This window comes from Epinephelus lanceolatus, chromosome 18, assembly GCF_041903045.1.
Source record: "Epinephelus lanceolatus isolate andai-2023 chromosome 18, ASM4190304v1, whole genome shotgun sequence".
Lineage (NCBI taxonomy): Eukaryota > Metazoa > Chordata > Actinopteri > Perciformes > Serranidae > Epinephelus > Epinephelus lanceolatus.
This window is the reverse complement of record NC_135751.1, coordinates 13,574,085-13,596,781: the sequence shown is the minus strand read 5'-3', so window position 1 is coordinate 13,596,781 and position 22,697 is coordinate 13,574,085. Positions and strand designations below refer to the sequence as shown.

Below are 22,697 nucleotides of genomic sequence, written 5' to 3'. Positions count from 1 at the left end.
CACACAACACAGTCTTTCTTTATACACTTTGCCAGCCTCTTCCTTCCTTCCTCTGTTTTAAAAATGGGGGTTGGCGGTATGCTTCTGTCTCTGTGTCTGTTGCAGTATATATCTTTTCCACTTTGCTTATCTTTGATGGTTTTGTGTCGTGCTGGAATAAAAAATGTGGAGCATGGTGGCAGTAAGTTTCAGAGAAGAGCCAAAACAACTGCATTAAAACATGGAAAATAGAAATGGATGGATTACTCAAAAGTAATGATACTTGGGCTTAACTTAACGTTACTTAAGTTTTTATATTTCTGTCAACTTTCACTTTTACCCCACTACATTTCCTTTTAGCATCTTTGTTGCTTACTACAAAATAGGGTAGGAATGGAGAGAGGAAGGGACGGATGAATAAATGAAGGAATGGGAGGGAATGAAAAACTGGATTTTATTCTTTACATCATTCAAGTTGTGAGGACAACCTCATTATTTCCCTAGTGTAAAGCAGGCTCACTTTTTAAGGTGGTGTACATGTTAAGAAGAAATAAACATTGTAATTTTTTTAAAACTCAGACTGCTTGCTTTTTTATTAAAAGCATTAACTTGTATATTTTACTTTCAATACTTAAAATTAATATTAAATTAATTAATATTAAATTTAATATCATAAAATTACTTTTGATGTTTAAGTACAGAAAATATCAGATATTTTAAGACGTGTCCTCAATTAATATTTTCTAACAGGTGACTTTATCTCCTACCAAAGTAATTTTCTGGTGAGAATTTTGGCTTTCAGGTACTTAATCCACCATTGGTACTAACCAGGAGGAAACTCAAAATGACAGCAAAGAAACACTAAGCTACACAACTACAGTAGATGCTGCAGAAAAGACACAAAGCAACTACAGCCAGAAACAAAATGACCACAAAGAAACATAATTTATGTTCATAATTCATAATTAATGTCTTTTGTTTGCCATTTTTGTTGACTGTAATGTTTAATGCATGGTTTCAAATGTGGTAAGATTAAAAGTGTGTTTCTAAATGTGGACCTCAGAAAGACCGTCTTTGCTTTAGGGTCCAACTAATGGGGGATCTCAACAAATAAACTAACAAAATGACACAAAGAGACACAAAGCAGCAGATAGATGTTTAAGGGCCTCTTGCATGCCTGTGCCCAGGGCCCCATTGTCTCATAATCTGCCCATGTAAATAGTTACTCTAAATTAGACCACAGTCTAAAGGAATTCACTGGAAAATATATTTTCATCTCATGTAGGTCTTCAAGAGCAAATTTCTGAATCTGTTTAATGTGGTAAAATGAGAAATTACAAATGGAAACAGGGTGGAGATTTTGTTTGTAATAATACAACAAAATACAGTGATATACCGTAAGTGTAAAAATAGAAAACAGAGATATTTATGAGTAAGTATGTATACTTAAAGAAAGCTGTAGAAGTCACTACAACAAATGCATAGGAAACATCAAACAGCACATCAAACAGCACTAGTTTCTGATGAAACGCCTGCTACAGTGTAACTTGCAGCATTGACATGACGTGGCGGAGTGTTGCCTGTGATGGTCCTGCAGATTTATGACGGTGCAGCTCGACGTTCTCTACAGTGAAGTCACCACCTGTCAGCTCATAAATCATCCTGCTGATTTATCAGACTTGTGCACGAGTCTTCACCAGGCATCAAAATCAAGTCCTGTGTGTGCAGTGATCCTACAAGAGAAAAAGAAATAAAAAGCTCTAAATGAGTGTGGGTGGTGTTAGCCAACTACACTGATGTATTAACAGGTAAAAATACAAAACAAGAGTTTCTAGACAATGACTGTTTTTTGATTGCCAGGAGAGCCTGGACAAAGTGTTAACCAGGATGAAGGCGTTAAAGGATGCAGCCAACTACCTTCTGTACTAAGGTCAGACAATCAGAATCCGGTTTATAAATCTGATTCACCATAAGTGCAGGAATATTCACCTGAATGCAGGAAATGAAGTGGTGGATGACCCCTAAACCCCCCCAGACGACAGCTTCCAGGGCTGAATAATGAAGCCAAAATGGAAGTGCTGAAAACTGCAGTTCTTTGAACATCCATTGGCTGGCTTGCTCCAGAAGCTGATCAATCATTGACCACCATGTTAAAATGCCCAACTTTACAGCTGAATAAACATGTTTACAGCCTGCTACAAAAACAGTTTGGTCTCTATGACAGATTTCCCCATTCATGACAACTGTGGGGGTGAATTTGTATGTAACTCACCTGTTTACATGTCATTAAGACTCAAAGTTACACATAATTAAGGACAGGGCCACTTTGAGTGACAGACTGTTTGCTGATAGTGTCCTTGGCTTCTCCACCCTTTCACTCAGATATGGTCACTTCTAGCACCAAACAGCCATGATGGCGATGGCCGAAATGCTAGAAGCTTCAACAAAACAGGGCTCCACAAAGCAATGGGTGACGTCACGGAAGCTACATCCATTATTTTTACAGTCTATGTTCCCCTCAGCATTGAAATAAAACGTACGCCCTGGGACTCACTGATAACTGTGTAAAACTAGTTCATAATCTGTGATGAATGAATTCATTTGGCAACATGAAATACCTCAGCTAAGCCTTTGTGATAACAGACTGGTGTTTACTTCCCCTTCAAGTCCTTGGAGATTCCTATCTATTGGAGCTTAAATGCCTCGATGCTGTTTAAAGTATGCAGAAGCACTAGTCTGGATTGTTTTCTAGTTGGACTGCTTGAGTTCCAAGAACTTACAACACTCAAGACGAGTTGCTGGCAAAATCCCATTTTTCAACTTTTCCTTACTTGGCTGCTGTGGGTAAAATTTCCCTTGGAGGTGGAGCAATTTACATAGTTTCACTGTTAAAAAAATGTGTGTGGATGTATGCGTTTGTACATCTGAAAAGAGGTTTGCAAAAATGTAGCATGTGACTAAGAAAACAAGTCTTGACCTGCTTCACAGTGGTAATGCAAAACAATGTCTCTTTGGTCAGTACATAGCAACATATCACTAATTCATACAGTTATTGAAGGAAACTATTTTTATGTCTATTTTAAAAAGGCAGTCAGGATCTATCAGCCTGGACTTTGACAAAGGTTCATTTAAGGATGGGAAGGTGTGCATTAGGTTTCAAAGATAGTGCATCGCAAACATTTTGAGAGATAATGTGATCTTTGAAAGTGAACCCTGAATCATTAAAGGCATGAACGTCTACCCAATGTAAACAAAACTCAAACTCAGACCAGGAGATTTGAACATTTTATCACTTTATAATTAACTGGTGAGCCATCTAACAAATACAAACACTAGACAACAACTCAATCTCTCATTATAATGTTTTTGATTTTGTAAATGCTTGGACAGACCTGCAAACACAGGCTTGTATACTGAACTATACTGAATTTAAGAAATGTAGAAAATGACTTCCTAAACCATTACCATTTCCCTTAAATACTGGTTGGCCCTTTAATTTGGATCACAAAGCTATGCATGTTGCACTCATCATTACAACTGACTTATTAAAAAGCTCATCGCTTCATCCTTAATTACAGTCTGAAATTGTAATAAATTGTGCATACAAAATTAAATTGCACCTCTCTGAAACACAAATCCAATTTATTGAGTTTCTCACTAATTACAATTTTAGGTAAATAATAACTGTTCTTAACAACCCCATCATTAGACAACTGGGTCATTTCTGTTACACTGCAACGTTGCTGCCTGGTGACAAAAAAAGAGAAGAAGAATAATGACATGTTTAATTGACAGGAAAATACTGGCCAACTGAGGCACTCAAATATTAATCCTTATGCTGATTGACACGCATTGACGTATTACTCATTTGAGTCCAGGAAAACTACTGCCAATTTGAGGCATTCAAATATTAATTCTTAAAGGAAGTGTACTGACACATAAGGACACATGAAGACACAGACAAAGTTTATGCTGTGCATATATATATATATATATACAGTACAGGCCAAAAGTTTGGACACACCTTCTCATTCAATGCGTTTTCTTTATTTTCATGACTATTTACATTGTAGATTCTCACTGAAGGCATCAAAACTATGAATGAACACATGTGGAGTTATGTACTTAACAAAAAAAGGTGAAATAACTGAAAACATGTTTTATATTCTAGTTTCTTCAAAATAGCCACCCTTTGCTCTGATTACTGCTTTGCACACTCTTGGCATTCTCTCGATGGGCTTCAAGAGGTAGTCACCTGAAATGGTTTTCCAACAGTCTTGAAGGAGTTCCCAGAGGTGTTTAGCACTTGTTGGCCCCTTTGCTTTCACTCTGCGGTCCAGCTCACCCCAAACCATCTCGATTGGGTTCAGGTCCGGTGACTGTGGAGGCCAGGTCATCTGCCGCAGCACTCCATCACTCTCCTTCTTGGTCAAATAGCCCTTACACAGCCTGGAGGTGTGTTTGGGGTCATTGTCCTGTTGAAAAATAAATGATCGTCCAACTAAACGCAAACCGGATGGGATGGCATGTCGCTGCAGGATGCTGTGGTAGCCATGCTGGTTCAGTGTGCCTTCAATTTTGAATAAATCCCCAACAGTGTCACCAGCAAAACACCCCCACACCATCACACCTCCTCCTCCATGCTTCACAGTGGGAACCAGGCATGTGGAATCCATCCGTTCACCTTTTCTGCGTCTCACAAAGACACGGCGGTTGGAACCAAAGATCTCAAATTTGGACTCATCAGACCAAAGCACAGATTTCCACTGGTCTAATGTCCATTCCTTGTGTTTCTTGGCCCAAACAAATCTCTTCTGCTTGTTGCCTCTCCTTAGCAGTGGTTTCCTAGCAGCTATTTGACCATGAAGGCCTGATTGGCGCAGTCTCCTCTTAACAGTTGTTCTAGAGATGGGTCTGCTGCTAGAAGTCTGTGTGGCATTCATCTGGTCTCTGATCTGAGCTGCTGTTAACTTGCGATTTCTGAGGCTGGTGACTCGGATGAACTTATCCTCAGAAGCAGAGGTGACTCTTGGTCTTCCTTTCCTGGGTCGGTCCTCATGTGTGCCAGTTTCGTTGTAGCGCTTGATGGTTTTTGCGACTCCACTTGGGGACACATTTAAAGTTTTTGCAATTTTCCGGACTGACTGACCTTCATTTCTTAAAGTAATGATGGCCACTCGTTTTTCTTTAGTTAGCTGATTGGTTCTTGCTATAATATGAATTTTAACAGTTGTCCAATAGGGCTGTCGGCTGTGTATTAACCTGACTTCTGCACAACACAACTGATGGTCCCAACCCCATTGATAAAGCAAGAAATTCCACTAATTAACCCTGATAAGGCACACCTGTGAAGTGGAAACCATTTCAGGTGACTACCTCTTGAAGCTCATGGAGAGAATGCCAAGAGTGTGCAAAGCAGTAATCAGAGCAAAGGGTGGCTATTTTGAAGAAACTAGAATATAAAACATGTTTTCAGTTATTTCACCTTTTTTTGTTAAGTACATAACTCCACATGTGTTCATTCATAGTTTTGATGCCTTCAGTGAGAATCTACAATGTAAATAGTCATGAAAATAAAGAAAACGCATTGAATGAGAAGGTGTGTCCAAACTTTTGGCCTGTACTGTATATATATATATATATATATATATATATATATATATATATATATATATATATGTATGTATATGTAATGTGATCACATCCAGATCAGCCGCCAGCTCCATTCAGACAATCCAGTTCAGTCATCACTGACACTAAGCACTTAATCCTCTGTTTTATTCCCTCTATTCTGTATATACTCTATTCTGGTATGTTGTTATGTAATGTTATGTTATGTTATACTATATAATATATGATGACAATTGTTAAAATAATTGAAGTATATCTTGAGTATTTTATGAAATCATAGGTATCTTAAAGCCTAGTTCTTTTAAAGATGGTAGAAACCGAGCATATACAAAAAAAGCTCTGTAAAGTTGAAAATATATATTTAAATTTTAATGTGCATTATTCTGTGTTTATGTGGCACAGAAGACTTTAATCTATAATCTAAACCATTTGCTATAAGTATTTGACACATTGCAAATTCAAATATATGTGAAAGGAATTCACGGGGACAAAAAGGTTGCTGCATAATAGCAATGACAGATGCAATTTACCGTGCAGACGATAAATACGTTTGTATCATACAGTAGCAGGTAGGTTTTGGTACTGCTCCTGGTGACAACATCCCTACTCTGTAGTGGTAGCTGCTAGTGTGAGTGATTATGTGAGACGCTTTGTAGCAGCCAAATAGAGGCCACTGTACTGAGGGAAATAATCACCTCTGCTCTGTATCAACAGAGAAAACCTAACCACATGGCCCCGCCCATTGAAAACGGCTGACCAATCACAGAGTATAAAATACTTGATTTGTAAAATTGACCTTGAGCTTAGCAAATAGCGTTATGTGTGGGCGTGGTCAACAAGGGTTCGGTTGCACTGGACGTTCCCCATCAACTTTTGCTACTAGACGAGCGTATTGAGCGTTGTGCAAAGCTACTTAGCTAGCGATATAACATACTCATTTTTTAAGATAGTTTGGTGTCGTGTCTGGTGCATTTCTGCTTTTTGTAATTCAGCCTGGAATTCGCAGTCGTCAACAAACCAACAAATTCCATAAGTGACGAGGAGACTCCATTTTCGTACGCGGCTGCCCGGGCTAGCCAGCAAGACGGCGGAAAGCTAGCTGGTTGTGTTGCTAGGCTAACTTTCCCGAGCCAGGCGATAAATTGTCTACCTGACGACACTTTCGTTGACTACAAAAGACTCCCAGGTATTTCTTCTCGAACACCACATTGTCACAATGCATCACCGTGAGAGCATGGAGCTTCATAGTTGGGCAGCGATCTGATGCAGTCATGTTACGTTAGCTGCAGACCTGCTAGTGCTACCATAATGTTAGCTTCCTCAGTCCTCAGCTGATAACCTCGTATATTTTCCCAGCAAGCTGACAAGCTAGGCTAATGTGCGCTCAGTTACATTCCTAACACACGCAACGTTACCATATCCTAGCTAATGAAAATATAGTAAATACAATAATAAGAAGAAAGGGAATCCTTGACCTGTTTGTGAGTTTATAGTGGGTCAAGTAACTAATGTATTGCTGTACTTGCAAATTACATGTGTTTGTAGTTTACACTCACTGTTTTTTAACATGTGTACATCATCACTGTCAGTATGAGTAAAAGCACGCCGTATACTGTCAAATCCAACTACCTCTTGCATGTAAAGCAACATGAGAAATAAATAATGACATTTTTTTTTGTCTTGTTGTTTTATATATATTCAAATAGTAGTGGAATGTCCATGTTTACCTCGTTCAGTTTTGTTGCCCTTGTTTTCGGCTGTTATGTCTATTTATATGGAAGTATGTTGATAGTAACAAAGCATGGGGTCAAATTCTTTGTATGTGTACACACTTACTTAGCCACTAAAGCTAATTAAGGTTCTGCACAAGGTAAACATAAACAATTGATTACAGTGTACAAGCTACAAACAGATGAAGGGGTACAGCATGCTTGGACTATGTTTGACAGATTCTTACATGTTTACAGTGTGTATTTAAACCATAAAAATATAATAAATTGGTAAAGTAGATATTGCTCATATTCTTAACTTCCATGTAACATTCCCATTTACTGATTTTTGTTAAGATAGGACACAGAAAACAAATAAACTCCAGGTTGCATGACAGGGTTGTGAGCCCACTTACACAAGTGAGCAAGTAACTTAAGTCATTTGTAGACTGGGCCTGCTCAGATGCACAACTAATACATGACTGTGGTATGTTGTTCTCACAGTCATACTTTGACCCTGTGATTGCAGCATGCTGATGGTGGGAGGCAATGGACGGATGCACTAGAATGAGTGTGAAGGAGCTGTGTGAGACCGATGACCTGGCCACCGGTTTGGTGCTGGACCCTTTGTTGGGCTTCAGCACCCACAAAATGAACATCAGGTAATCTGTCGCACAAGATATGTCAATGTAAATATTAGCACAACAAATGTTAGAGTCTATTAAACTAGAAGTGTAAAAGTTTCATCATGATACAATATTCTTTTTTTTTTTTTTTTTTTTTTTTTTTTGGAAATCAGTAAGTATCCTTATTTTCTTTTCTTGGCTGCTTACCATTATCTGCCTGGTGCTAGGCCACCAGCACCATCTGAATGTTAAGGAGGGAGGTGCACTAGGATGGAAATTGTGACACAGACTTTTTAATGGGAATTTTTAAATAAAGGCACATATTAAAGATGACTATATGTATAATGTTTTTACTTTGCATTCATGACAATGGATCGTTGATCATTGAATTCATTTATCAATCCAGATCGATGCATCATTACACCCTTATGATTCACACATGATCACATCTGTTGCTAATCATTTGTTAAATAAATAGGATATTTCTTAAGGGGTTTCTGCATCAGTACACTGTTATTTTTCCTTTCTTGTTCTGACTGTTTGTATGTTAACTGGGACATGTATGAGCGTGCCATGAAACTGAGGTGTCTATATACAGATAAGTTAAACATGTCTTCAATCAGAAAAGGATAGTTTGTGGAATCAAAGAACAGTGGTTTACTTCCTGTCCAGTAGCTGATCTGCAGTCTAACACAGTCTTGCACACACTCAACTCTGTTTACACTTAACTTAGGTGTATTGGAAACTATTCCCTTGCTCAACACAACAGTCAGAGTCCACACACTGTAATAGCTTTTGAAACTTTGACTTCAATGAAATAGACAGGATGTTAATGCGAGCCCTTTCTTTTCACTTGTAAGCCATCTGACCAATATCATAAGTTTGTTTTGATTATTCTGTGATTGATGCTCTCTGCTTCCAAAGCATTGTGGCAAATGGCCAGCTGCAAGAATGATGTAACTGGATCTTCTATTAAGGGGAATATCTACTATTTGATGATAATAATTAGCACAATAAAATATTATTTGTCATATTTTTATTATTATTTGTCATATTATTTGGCAGATTTGTTAATAATTTATATGTTTTTTAAATACAGTGTGAAAGTTGATGCAACTTTTCTGTCAAATTTAGGATACTTAAGTACTTGTACTGGGAAAGATGCACAAATTAGGAGTCATTATTGCAGTTTTCAACAACATACATGTGATAATCATTTAGCCCTATTTAGAGTGGTGACTGATTTTTGGTGTTTTTGTGATTTAATGTTCTTCAAGCACATCAAGAATAGAAATGTTAAATTAGTAACACTCATAAAAATCCAAATATCTTGAGAAGTGTATTTTTTTTAACCTTGTGTCTTCCTTTGATCATGCCTAGAAGTGTTAACAGACAAGTCTAAGCTCAAACATGTTTTGATGATTTCAAATATACATGGTGATGACATCTCCTGAAATCTGTATTTAAAATTCTACTGTAAAAATGGCATTTTACACAGACACGCCTTAGACTAACATAGACTGTGTTTCGACTTTGCCCTATGACTGTTTCTGCTCATCTTATATGCCATCATCTGCTTTTCTCTCCTCTTTAGTCCCCCACCAGAGATCCGGCGATGGGGTAACCTCAAAGAGACCCTGCTGCGCTTTCAGCGTACGCATGATTTCAATGCTACGTTCGAGGCGCTGACAGTGGGTGAACCGGCTGGTGACTACTTTAATGCTTTGGGAAGCCATCGACAGGAGCTGCTGAGACAACATGTATGCTTAAGAAGATTACAAATAAGAGATTACAAATAATAAGTATAGATATGGAAAAATGTTGCACAAAATCACTAATTTAAATTAATTAAGACACAATGCATTTAAAATCCATCATGACATTTGTGCGCGAAGTCTCCTGCTTTTAGTGTCTGTATTAGGTTTATAGAAAGCTACCATAGATTCTTGAATTTGTCACTTGAATGTGAGAACACAATGTAAACCATCTATGATGTCTGCAGGTCTATCGCTATCTTGGTGCCTTCCTGTTGGATAGCGGCGTCAAGATAGAGTCCTGTGACAGATACTCCTCAGAGACCAACGGCGCAAAGATAACCTCAACAAGGCATTGGTAATCACTCATGCAAACATTGTATTTGCTCAGACAGTATATAGCTGAACAATAGCTGCTGCATTTCCTGGACTATGTTGTTTGTTTTTTTATAATTGTAGATATGTGACGCTTGAATTGTTGCTCCGCAGGTTTGCAGGAGAGCGAGTAGAGGTCCTGCTGGGCTGCATAGCAGAGCTGAGCCCCGCTGACAGCGCTGTGCTGAGGGCAGGAGTCAATGACTTCAGTGTGATGTATTCCACACGCAAACGCTGCGCTCAGCTCTGGCTCGGGCCTGCAGCTTTCATTAACCATGGTGAGTTTATTTGCATTCATGACTCATTCTTTCCCAGCACACACACGCTCACAGATTTACCAATTCATAGTGTTCATAGCTGATTGGAGCTCTTGACTGTGAGTTTAATTGGCAGAACATTTTCACCTGCCAGGAGTACGTTTTTAAAGCACAGTCCATGATCCAAATGGCAAACAAATACAAATAATCAAAACACAAGATTGGAAGCAGCTGTTGGTCTCAAACTGATTGACAGGTCTTTTATTGCATGCGGTCACACTACACAGCAATTTAGTTTTATGATAATGTTTGATTACTGACATACAGCCTGAGAGGCCTATCGTTGCAATTGTGATACTGTCAGTAAAACACAAAATGCTGATTTTTCATGTGAAATCAAACCTTTCATTTCAAATATCTTTGCAATTTATTCGGTCAAAATGACTTTGTGTGTCATATAAGTACTACAGACATGCACATTTGTGAAAGTTTAATTTGTTCATCATAGAGGAAATACTTAGGAGCTGGATCAGATGCTCAAATATAGATATGGGGTCTGTTTTTGTATTCCTGCATTGATCACAATCCAGATTAACATTAAAAAAACTCCATCTTTTCTAGTTATTTCCCAAACACAGAAAAATAAGACTAAATAAAAAAAAAATAACAAGACAGAGGGCAGAGTCTCTCTAGATAAAAACACAGCCACACACCTGTAGTTGGTTGTAAGTGATGACTGAAAGGGATTACTTGTGTATGAGTCTATACATTGATTTTTTAAGGAAAATCCTGCATCTTTTATCTTAATTTCTGCATGTTTAATGAGCATCACTTCTCTCAACATGAGCTTATTGTTTTGTACATGATGTTCTGCTGATAAAGCACTTTATTTTGGAATTTTTGTTAAAAATCTCAGCAACCTACCTGTGTCTCTCAAACTGAGATCAAGCCTTAACTTACTGAATTTTAAGATTGAAGTTTAACTTCAATTTTACTTCCTTTGTACACCTTTCCCTGCAGAAGTAGTAGCAACAAGTGTGTTATTTACATCAAAAACAGATATTTCATAAACTAATTTTGCACCACAGAGAAAATGTGCTTTAATTTAAGGGTAGTGGTGAATACGTTTTGTAGCCATGACTGTATCCGAATCAAAAATACTGTCGTGAAATCAAAAACAGCCCTGTGTAGAGCTGAAATGAGCAGTTAATCAGTCAAAAATAACAATGCAATGTGGATTGGGCAGCATGTGGTTCCACCCTCTAAAATGTGATTATTTGCTGGTTTTCATGGTTTTCTATGATAATAAATAGAATGTTTTTGGGTTTGGCATGTTGGTCAAACAAAACAAGACATTTAGTCCTGAGCCAGCTGGGCTGTGGGAAATTGTGTTGAACATTTTTCACTACTGATTGACATTTTTTACACCAAATGATTAATTGCGAAAGGAATTTTGAGATTAATAGACAATAAAAATTTGTTGCAGTCCATGTATGTAATGTTTATTTAATTATTTCATAATTTTATCGCACGAACATTAGTCAGCCAGAGAAGTCATTACAACAGATAAGCACAAGCAGAGTGCTCTCCACAGACCTCGTGTCAGGCTGTGGTGTGAAACGAATTGTAATGTGTTCAAAAGGTCCAGTGAAATTTGAGTTAATTCTTCAGTCCACTCAGAGGGCAGCCTCTGACAAGATCTGTTAATAATGTTTGAGAGTTAATCAGCTTAGCCTTTGAGCCTTTTGCAAAATGAATTCAGTACAAGACATCTGATCAACAAAAAGTCAAGTCCTTTATTCGTCACTGTGATTGAATTAATAACTTGAAATCTTTTATCTGTTTTTCTCTCTTTGTTTGTCCTCCTGTGTCGAAGACTGCAAACCAAACTGCAAGGTAATCACCTACATTTATTTATCATATGTAGTAAAGAGATTTGACAAAGTAAAATGATTGATGTATGACTTTGACAGATGCTTACATATTGTGAGATTTTGCATATTGAAAATTGTATTTTAGGCACAGAATTGCACTCTCCTTCTATTTCCTAACTGCTCTGTGTTTATGTATCCCATGGGCCAACCAAGCTTTGTCTTTGTCTTCTGTTTGTTTTTTGTTTTTTTTGTCTTTCCCTTTTTCACCCGCCCAGTTCATCCCTGGGGAAAAGAATATCGCATGTGTTGAAGTGATTCGACCCATCTCACCTGGGGAGGAGATCACGTGTTACTATGGTGCCAGCTTTTTTGGGGAAGGCAATGAAATGTGTGAATGCTGCACCTGTGAGAGGTGTGTCCATCATCTGATCAGACGTTGTCTTTTATCATAGCTTGGTTTTTGCTTAGAACTGAACATTTTTTTTATCAGATATGAAAAATAATTACTAACTTGAATGTCATTGTGTTATTTTAACTGTTCTTTAGGAACGGAGAGGGTCACTTCAAACACAGAGGGAAGCAGCCTGACTGTGAAGAAACAAAGGACCCCGTGGGGCAAAAGTACCGCCTGAGAGAGCGATATCTTCGTCATCACAGAGAGAAGGGTCACTTTCCTACAAGGCCGATAATACCAGGAATACACTCAGGTATCTTTAAAGGTAACTGCTCTAGGAATTAGTACTGTTGAAATAAAAGTAATAAATATTGACATTCAGCTAATTCAAACAGAAGAGCTGCATTGCCGGCTTCCTAAAAGCCCTCTCAGCACCACTGAAGTGGCTCAAAACCAACAAACAGAAATATTAGCTGCACAATGAAATTATACAGCAGTAATGTCAAGAATAACCGCTTGTGATACTAAAAGCTCGACAGCCTGCTTATCCCTTCAGTGATTGTTAAATGCCCCATCAAATTTAAAGCGCTAAGGACAACCAACACTGCTCATTCATTAAGGTCCACTAAGTGTAAAATTTGTATAAACCTGGCTGGAATTCCAGTTTTAAAACGGTCATACATCAAAATCAGGACAATAAAATATCTGTTGAATATTTCTTTGTAAAAGTCAGATTTCAGAATGTACTGCTTGTATTGCTTCATACAGATAACCTAACATTATGAGACTCACAACTCACATGTCAGAATTATTGCTGAGTGAAACCTGTCCGCTGGTCTGAGAACATTTATTATGATTGAGGAATAGTTAGGAGAAATGTTTCTCTTTTTTTGCTTTGTTGTGTTTGTTTCCAAAACTCTCACTGGACCAATTTCTGAGACAGTGTGCAAATAGTTATGGGTCAGTTGTAATCATGTTGGGATTTAATTTTTTTAGATGCTAAAATTATAAAACTATGATAAAAGCTGGGTGATGTGGAGGAAAAAAATACATTTCTAACCATCTACCTCTATTGATATTTTGACAATATTGTGGGGTTAACTATTTTTTGCTTTCACAAAATATTTGCACAGTTTAAAAAAAAATTGACAAATAATCATCAGTAATGTGGACATAATCACTTAGTGGATAACGGCAAATAATACAATAGCTAGACAATTCTGATGAGTTCAGAAAACTTAACATAACGCAGCCTTTAAAACCAGGAAAAGACAACACTTGCGATATTCAAAATATAAGATGTTATTTAATCTCATGTCACCATATTAGTAGCCCTACTATGATAATAGTATCATTACAAAATTAAACAGTTTTACTTGTCAAACATGAAAGAATTTGGGTTGAAAGTCATCAATGTGACCTTTTTAATTCATTTGAAACTTGCATCAGCTGCTGCAAAAAAATAATGCCAGTCCACTAGACATCTCTGTGCTATGTAAGACCTAAAAAAAGATCAGGCTAATGCAGCGAGTCAGCTGTCAAATGAACTTTTTGTTACTCTTTGGAAACAAACGGGAGGGTTGAATTGCTCTCTAAGCACTGTGAATACATGTTTGAAATATGCCCTACAGACACATTGAGCCTCGTTTTAGAAAGCAGAAAGTGTTGCCTCCTCATAATCTAAGGATTTATTGTAACATTGAATCTGCAAACATGTTAACTTACACAGTGTACTTAATTGTTAAATAATCCTGAAGCATTTGTCTTTTATCTTGTCTTTATTAGTGTGGTTAAGACAATACAAAACTTCAGCAGTGCAAGTTCCATGTGTGGGCTTCTGTAACCAAAGCAAAACAAATGACTTATCATGAAGGATTTAACATCATCATCATTTTATGACATCTCCGTCAGAAACAAACAGCTGACATTATCAACATGAACATCTGAACCATATACAAAAAGTTTTAAACTCTTAAATGGATTTGGTTAGATTTTTAACCTTCATGTGTTACTCAAATGTATGTGTGTATATACATGTAGGTGATATAGTTTTGATTAGGTGGCATGCCCTCCCTATATCTTTGAGGAGCAGTTACATGGAGCTTTTCAAGCATGAGGGGTGTTCCTGTAAATACTGTCAGTTTGCAAGGAGTTGTAATGCCACTTTAGGTTTTATATGTTAATGCTATCATGAAACTTGACAAAATACATTGAAAAATATTAATATTCAATATCATTGTTGATACCATGGGTAGACCATGAGGTACAGTTTAGTTAAAAGCTAAATATAACAAGGCTGTAACATGACAATGACAACTTTTCTTAGTTAGTAGCAGAGAACAGCACAATGACCATAATAAACACATATAGATATAGATATATACACATATAGATAGATAATTTAAAGTTTATGTTTTCTCTTGCTCACATTCAGTGTCCATATACTTCTTCACTCTGATTAAGTGTTGGATAAAATATGGTAGAACAATAGCATTTGTAATATGCCCCTCTGTTGCTGTGATGTGTTTTGGGCCCGTAGGAATGATTGGTTGCTTCCCGTTAAAGAGAAAATATCCTAAAACTAGTTCAATATATTTCACAGTGAGTGTCTTTGTACACCCTGAACACTTTTGTCCCTCACCTTTGTGAGCATGATTACCACAGGATACTTTGGTATCTGCTGTGCAGTAAATAGCTAACTAAATAGAAAGGTAATGGTCACAGTTTAAAAAATTGGTCACTTAAATCACAGTGTTTCTCCACAGTCACATCTCTGCAGGGATTCTGTCACTCAAATATATCTGTTGCTTGGCATTTAGTTTTAAACCGACATTATTAGTGTACTAGAGTTTTTTTTAAACTATTGAATACAATATAATGTCAGTGTTTTTATTGTTTTAGAATTAAAATATATGTTGAGCAAACAAGTTCAACTGCTTCTTTGTTGTCTTTTATTCATAGCCATCCCCTCAAGGAATTCCTTTACCCAGCAGATGAGGAGAAATGCCTTGAAGAACAGAAAATTTTGTCAAACAAAGAAGTGGAGACGAGAGAAGCACAGACGATCGGGAAAGCACCCACTTAAATCCTCGGCAGTGAAACAGTGTTGGACAGGTTCACTTTTGTCTCAGGTTCCTCTGAGGGACCTTAGAATCAGAGTGCGTCGCCACTCAGTGGATTTCTTACTCAACTGTAAGGATCCAAAGAGCAAAGAAAGGGCTTTGCTGAAACAACTGGAGGAAGTGAAGCCAAAAGATAACAGGCTGAGTGAACTGAATTCGACCGGGGAGGAAAATAACAACAGTGAGGTAAACCTGAAGCCTTTCACACTTAATTCCTCCATGCCAGCTCATCAGGAAAGTAGACCTGCAGAAAGTAGCGCAGGCCTCAATGGGAAGTCTGTCAAAGTGGTGGAGAGGCGGGCAGGTCCTAAGAAGTACTCTTCGAGAACAAGAAGCATGGTCACCACCACGCTTGCGCATCAAACAGGGTCCAGTGACACAGCCAACACTACAGCTGTTTGTCACCCCGTCAAAAATGGCAAAACCTGCAGTGCAATAAAACGAGGGAAGACTGAAAACACAGACACAGAGAGTCAAAGCAACAAGAGCACTGAGTCCTGCATCACTGACACGGCTCAAACCCCAGCCGCTGAGCAAACAGAGCACAGGACCATCAGAGCTTCGTCCCTGTTAGAAGTTTGTCAGAGTGTCACAGATGGAAAGAAGAAAGCTGGAGACAATCCACTAATATCACTGAAGCAATATCTTACAGTCAACCTAACAAGGTTATCAGTGCAACACAGTGTAGGAGCAGAAAAGACCTCCGAAGAAGGGATAGGCAGAGTTGCAATAAGAGGAAGGGCGAGGCCGAGCCAGTGTCCCAAACCAGCGCCTCTGACAGTAAAACGACTGTCCAGATCACAGCAGAAGCAGGGAGGAGATTCAGAGAGCTGCACAGCTGAAGGTAATCGAGGGGTAAGGGAGATGTTTTTCAAGGCCATTGATAAAGTAAATTTAAGGAAACAAGAGTCAATTGAATCTGTTGGTAATTTGTCCCACAGCATGAAAGGGGGAAATGGCAAGGTTATTGAAATACAAACAATGTCAGAAGAAAAAGATGATATACAGAAGGAGCAGCAGGACGTTTTAAAAGACAAAATTGAAGGGCAGAAAGAAAATAAAAATGCTGCATCTGCAATTGTGGAATGTGAGAGTAACAAGGGCCTGGAAGAAGTGAAAGAGTCAGATTGTAAAGTAGTACCCAGAGAAAAAACTAGAGGACAAAATAACGTACAGCATGTTAAAAATAAAGTCGAGGAGAGAGCTGTTAAACTATCAGAGCAAATGACTAGGAGTGTGAGTAAACGGCCAGTAAGTAGGCATGAAGAAGATATTGTTATAAAGCAGGCGAAGGTTCTTCTCTCTGATATTTTAAGAAAAGATAAGACCTTAATAGATAAGAGATTACACAGAGATATCGCAGGGCTTTCTACCTCAGCCTCTAAAGAAATGCAAAGTGCTGAGAAGGACGAAGAAACGACTGAAATAAATGGAGGCAGATACCATTTTTCGGTGCAGCGGAGGATGATGAGGCGAAGAAAGATGAGGCCTAGAGCAGTGAAAACAAAAGCAGAAACTAAGCAAAGCACCAAGGGACACTTGAGCAAAGAAGTTCCAGCTACAGTGACGACTAAGTTGAGTGAGGATAGTTCGCAGCTTCAGTCACCACAGGGGCAAAATTACCCTCAAGCTCCTTGCCTCAACCCACTACCTCATAAGTCACTGATTTCAGCAAAAGCTACGACTAATTTGCACCCAGACACCAACCCACAGGCACACATTCAGTCCAACATACCTCTGAAGAAACGTACATTTCGCAGTTCTGTGGAAATAGGCCCTGAACAAGGTGTGAATTCTGCTTCAGATAAAGCATCTAAAGAAGGAATTGAGTTAAAGTCATCCACAGAGCTGAGACCGGGTCCTACCACGTGTTCAGGAGAGAGTGGCAAGGTGAAAAGAGATGGTAAAGGTAGATTTAGAAAAACAGAGGTCCAGAGGTTAAACCCCCAAAGAATCACAAAACAGAACTCCTTGAAGCGAGTTCTTCGGTCCCGATCTAATGAAGTTCAGCAGCGAAGCCATTTATCGAGCAAAGTTCGAAAGTGTAAATTAGAGAGGCAAGACGAGGGTGACAGCGACACGGCTCAGACACCAGAGAGTGATAAGCTTGCAGAGGACAAACAAGCTGAGGGTTCCTCTAAAATCCAAGAGCAGAGTGATAAAAATCCAACTCCGAATAAATCTGAAAATGAGGATGAGGTGGAAGAGTTAATCCAGCAAAGTGATTTGGAGGACACAAAGCCGGGCCTCGATTTTAAGATTCGTTTAAAGAGGAGGAGAGGGAGAGTATGGGAGATGCAAAACGCAGGACTCGAAAATATGGCATTAAAAACAGAAAAGGGAGACGAGTCGGGGACATGTGATCCTTTCAAAGCCATCATGGATTCTGTGTCAATTTTAAACATGGAGATGGAGGCAGCTCAGGCTCATGTGCAGGCTAGTAAGAAGTCAAAGAACAGACTGCATCGTTTGAAAAAACGAGGTGAGAGGCTGAGTGAAAGGAAAATTACAAGTGCATGCTCAGATGCAAAATCAGACAAAGACCTTGAGAATGTTGAAAATGTGTGTGTGGCGAGTGAAATGCCCAGTGACAAAGTAGAAATTAAAGAGAAGCTTGATAAGGAACTTCTAGATGGATTCAAAGTGCTGCCAGAAAAAAATGAGAGTTGTAAAGATGTCAGTGATATGTCAGCTGCAGGGCAAGAAACGAAAATTGAAGATCGTTTTGTAAAGAATTGCTGCTTGTTTGAAACTGGGTCACAACAGAAACTCGAGCCTGAACTGGATTCAAATGGTTTTCCATTACCAGTAATTAAACTACGCAGAAAGACAGAGGATATCTGGGAGGTGGACAGCAAAGGGGAGCTCATACAAACTGAACTTAAAGAAGAGCCCAAAGTTAAGAATGAGATGAAGGGTCACATTTTAGGGAAACAAAGGAAAGGATGTCTTGATTTTGGCAAGCTAAAAGAAGAGTTCCCGCCTTCACAGAGAGTGAACAGCAACCCAGCCCTTCTGAAAGCAGAGCCGCCACCATTTTCCTTGTCTCTGTCACCGCTGTCGCTGTCTTCCCCTCTTAATGACAATAAAACTGAAGTTATATCCTCGGCTGCAGATGCAGTCACTGAAAGGCCAGAGATGAACAGCGGAGGAAGGAAACAGAGGCATAAAACGGAGAGAACACGGAAGTGTGGGCCCGTAGAAACACCCACCCCCTGTCTTAGTCACACTCTCCAACAAATTGACAACAGTCTCTCTAGGCTCTCCGAGGGCTTGTGTTCATCTCAGACTTTGGAAAAACCAACAGCATGTTCCAGTGCTGCTAATTCTGTCATCCAGCCCCCGTCCCAGTCTCCTCCATTCACAACTGCAGATAACATGCTTTCCGGTGAGCCCAGTTTCACAAACTGCTGTGACGATATTCTGGACTTTCAGTGTCTCAACTTTGAGGGCTATTATCAGCCGCAGAACATACTTCCATCTTCCCCATCAGATCTGTGTTCACTGGACCCACCCACAGATCCTTTCAGCAGTCCTCTCTCTCACAGCCCAGCTGACACATGGACCACTGAGACGCCATACCTTGGCCCTCCCAGTCCAGGAAATAACTTTACCAGTGAGGATCTGCAGTTTTTTCCAGGTCTTATTTCTTCCAAAAGTGACTCCGTTCCTCTGGAATGTGAAGCTAAGGATACCTCCAAAGACAGAAACCCACCCAACCCCAACTTTAGTTTTTCAGCTCTTGGCAACTCTGACTTCACTGCTAAGGATCGAATTCTAAGTAAAAATCCAGGAACAAGGCTGACCAAAGAAGACCACAGAACTCAGTCCTTTCCTGTGGCCAGCAAGCCTCGGTTGTTAAGTACAACGCCATCTTCTGTTACATCTCACACTCCTGTTACTTTAACCCAGCCCCCCATCAACGTCAAGGCAAGCACCAGCCAGTCAAAAGCTCAGTCAAACCTCAAAACCCAGGGCCCCTTCCATCGTGTGGCCATTCCTAATAAATCCCAGTCTTTTTCAAGTAGTCAGCCAAACACAGTCAGAGGAGTGCCCCAGAGTTGCTTGACTAAATCCGTCCCATCATCGCAAATGTCCAACAAATTCCTCTCTCCTCAGCTCTTCACTGTGAAAACTCCCAATCCTCCTGACAACCCATTCAAATTCCAGGAGAAAACCTCGACAGTTATTCACAGGGTGCTTAAGTTTCAGGACGGGAACCAGAGTCAGAACTTGTATAGTGCACCTTGTAGAGACGCTGTGGCTGCTGGCAGCCCGATCGTCATGTCCAGAACACTCGCTGCAAAATCAGGTGCTACTGAGAAGACCCAGCAGAATCAGAAACTAGCTGTTGGTACAGACAGCCACCATAAAGGCAACATTCAAGGGTTTGGAAAAGATGTCAACCATCTTGGTTCCTCCAGCAACCCCAACAGGTCCAACCCTCATTTCAACAAACCCAGCTCCTCTTTCCCTCAGTCTTTTCATAAAAATAAGATGTTATCTGACAAACATGAAAGTGTTGAAACCAACATGGCATACAAAAATCTTTCAACGCTGCCAAGGCCTTTCTTCTTTCCTAGCAAAATGTCTGATGGCTATTCATCACCACAAGACAAGAAATCCACTCCGACGACCTCAGACAAGCACCAGCCATGTTACACTCAGCAAGACCCTTTTGATTATAGCTTCAGCTCGTCTCTTTCACCCATGCCTCAGCACAACAGCCCCCAAGTGGCCCATAGTACACCTCCTGGTACGCCAGCACCAGCAAACAAGGGTCAGTCTTCAACCTCCACAGCCTCTTTACCTTACGGCTATCAAGGTCCTCCTTACGTACTAAACTTCAGTGGAGATCATTCATTGACCCTGGGTCTCAGGGATGGGGCTGAGGGTTACTCGGGATTAGGCTCAACTAACTACACCTACCATTGTTTGATGGAACCTTCAGGCACCCAAGGGCGACTGGTTCTCGAGCCTTGTGGACCCCAGATGTCTAACCCAGCATCTTTTTCCTTGGGTGGATTTTCAGGGCTCAAAGGTCAGGAGGAACATTGCAGGAAGGACATGCAGCAGCAGTGCCAGCCCGGGGAACACCAAGGAGCATCACACTATGGACCTGTTCCATCGTCTCACTCTATGGGAGCCACAAAACCCAAGAGGGTGAGGTTAGTTGTGACAGATGGCACAGTGGACTTAGATCTCCAGTACTCGGATTGATTTATACCCACCAGAGTCGCTGGATCCCAGAATACATTTGGATGTTGTTTTGTTCAATGGGGATTATATAGAATCTGCCACAAGATGTTTTTGTAAACACTGTAATTCATAGTCTACCAGTTATTAAAGCCCGCTGACTGATTGACACTTTTCTAAATCATTATTTTGATGGACTGTTAATGTATGAATGACTTGTACAGGATTTTATGTAAAGCGGGCACATCAGTGTGTTTTAACTACTGTATGATTTTTAAAAAATAAATAAATATCCGCTACAATTTGCTGAGAATACCAAATTAAAAATGCAGAAAGAAAACAAAGCATTAAATATATTTGTGAGTAGGAGTTTGACCTTACAGACCCTGTAAACAATGGAAGCCCTCTTACTGTACTGTAACATAGCTGTGTGACTTTTTCTATACCATGTATGGCGGTAGAGACAAGAGCACCATCATGGTTGCTGGTACTTGTATTGGTTGGTTTTAAAAAGGCAGCTTTGTGCCTCAGTCTTTGATATGTTCTCGTGAATTTCTTTTCTTTGTGATGGGAGTTCTCCCACTTGGAAACATTTAGATATTACCATTTTACATCACGAAAAGTGACAATCTTCTCACAGAGTAACTCACTTTTGTCATTTATTTGGTCTTTCTTTTTTTTCTAAGGAGTTAATGAATATTATACAGAAACCAGAAGGATAAGTTATGCATCACCTGCAATAGTTAGTTATGTTGTCACTGATGGAGCTACACATTTATAGGTGTTTATATTGTAAGCAGAGTTATTTGCTGTCAATGTGGAAGTCACGCGAGCATTCCCCTCATGTAATGATGTACTGTATGTTGAACCCATTAGACATCAGTGGGCAGGAGCGTTCAGTGTGACTGCACAGCCTTACATTACTACCATGAAAATGTACTGTCTTGATATGGAAAGGCCAATTATTTATTTTAATATCCTCATCCTTGAAATGGTGCTTTCATGTAATTTATATTTCACGTTGATTGTTCAGACTATTAAATGTTTTTTATTATTATTTAATGGGACAAAATACTGAACCGAATATTTACATCAAGTATTTAATTTCACAGCCTTTTGACATCTTATTCAATTTTTCAGTTGTTACAAGTAAAACTTTCTCTGTCTTTTTTCTAATTGGCAGTTAGTCTTACTGAAAGTCTGCTGTAGAAATGTACAAATGTAGCCTATATCATTAAAGACACTTAATTCTTTTTTTTGCATTTCTGTCTTTGACTCTCTTTTTAATACTTAATTCCAAGAGACCACAAACTTTTATCTTTTAAGTAACATTCCTTCTGTAATTTTGTAGTGTTATATACAGGGTTCCTGCAGACCATAAGAAAGTCTTAAAAAGGCTAAAACATGATACATACAGATACATTTTATTTAGCTTTTTTGAATGCCTCTCACATTAATGTGACACAATCAGGCCTGCAGAACAAACAACACTAATATTTTTGCAAAAGGTTCTTCAAACTGAGCGTGATCATCAGTAGAATCTCGCATACAAAGTGAGAAACACAAAATCACCAAGAAACTCATCAACAAATGCCACAAGTTTATTTCCCAGCTCCGCTCTACCCATGTCTGTCACAAGACATAAAAGTAAAAATAAACACCCCAAGTAATAAATTAAAGTCAGTTCTTTTTTTTTCCTTCGATACTGATTATTGTAAAATTAGTCTTGAATTTAATTCTCAGTGTCATTAAAAAGTCCTTAAAAGTCTTAAACCTAATT

General features: G+C 39.1%; 1 protein-coding gene across 2 annotated transcripts; it reads left to right on the top strand.

The window, feature by feature from the left end:
* Window positions 1-6,449: 6,449 nt before the first annotated feature.
* Window positions 6,450-21,207, top strand: kmt5c (lysine methyltransferase 5C). Of its 2 annotated transcripts, none has more exons than XM_033644853.2 (9): window positions 6,450-6,796; window positions 7,849-7,981; window positions 9,540-9,705; window positions 9,948-10,057; window positions 10,189-10,352; window positions 12,208-12,227; window positions 12,481-12,617; window positions 12,752-12,912; window positions 15,561-21,207. In XM_033644853.2, exons 2-9 carry the CDS (start codon window positions 7,869-7,871, stop codon window positions 20,939-20,941), a joined length of 6,252 nt encoding a protein of 2,083 aa, XP_033500744.2. In that variant the 5' UTR covers window positions 6,450-6,796; window positions 7,849-7,868; the 3' UTR covers window positions 20,942-21,207. The 2 variants fall into 2 exon arrangements, with proteins under 2 accessions (XP_033500744.2, XP_033500743.2); XM_033644852.2 differs by having other exon boundaries at window positions 12,752-12,924.
* The last annotated feature ends 1,490 nt before the right edge of the window (window positions 21,208-22,697 follow it).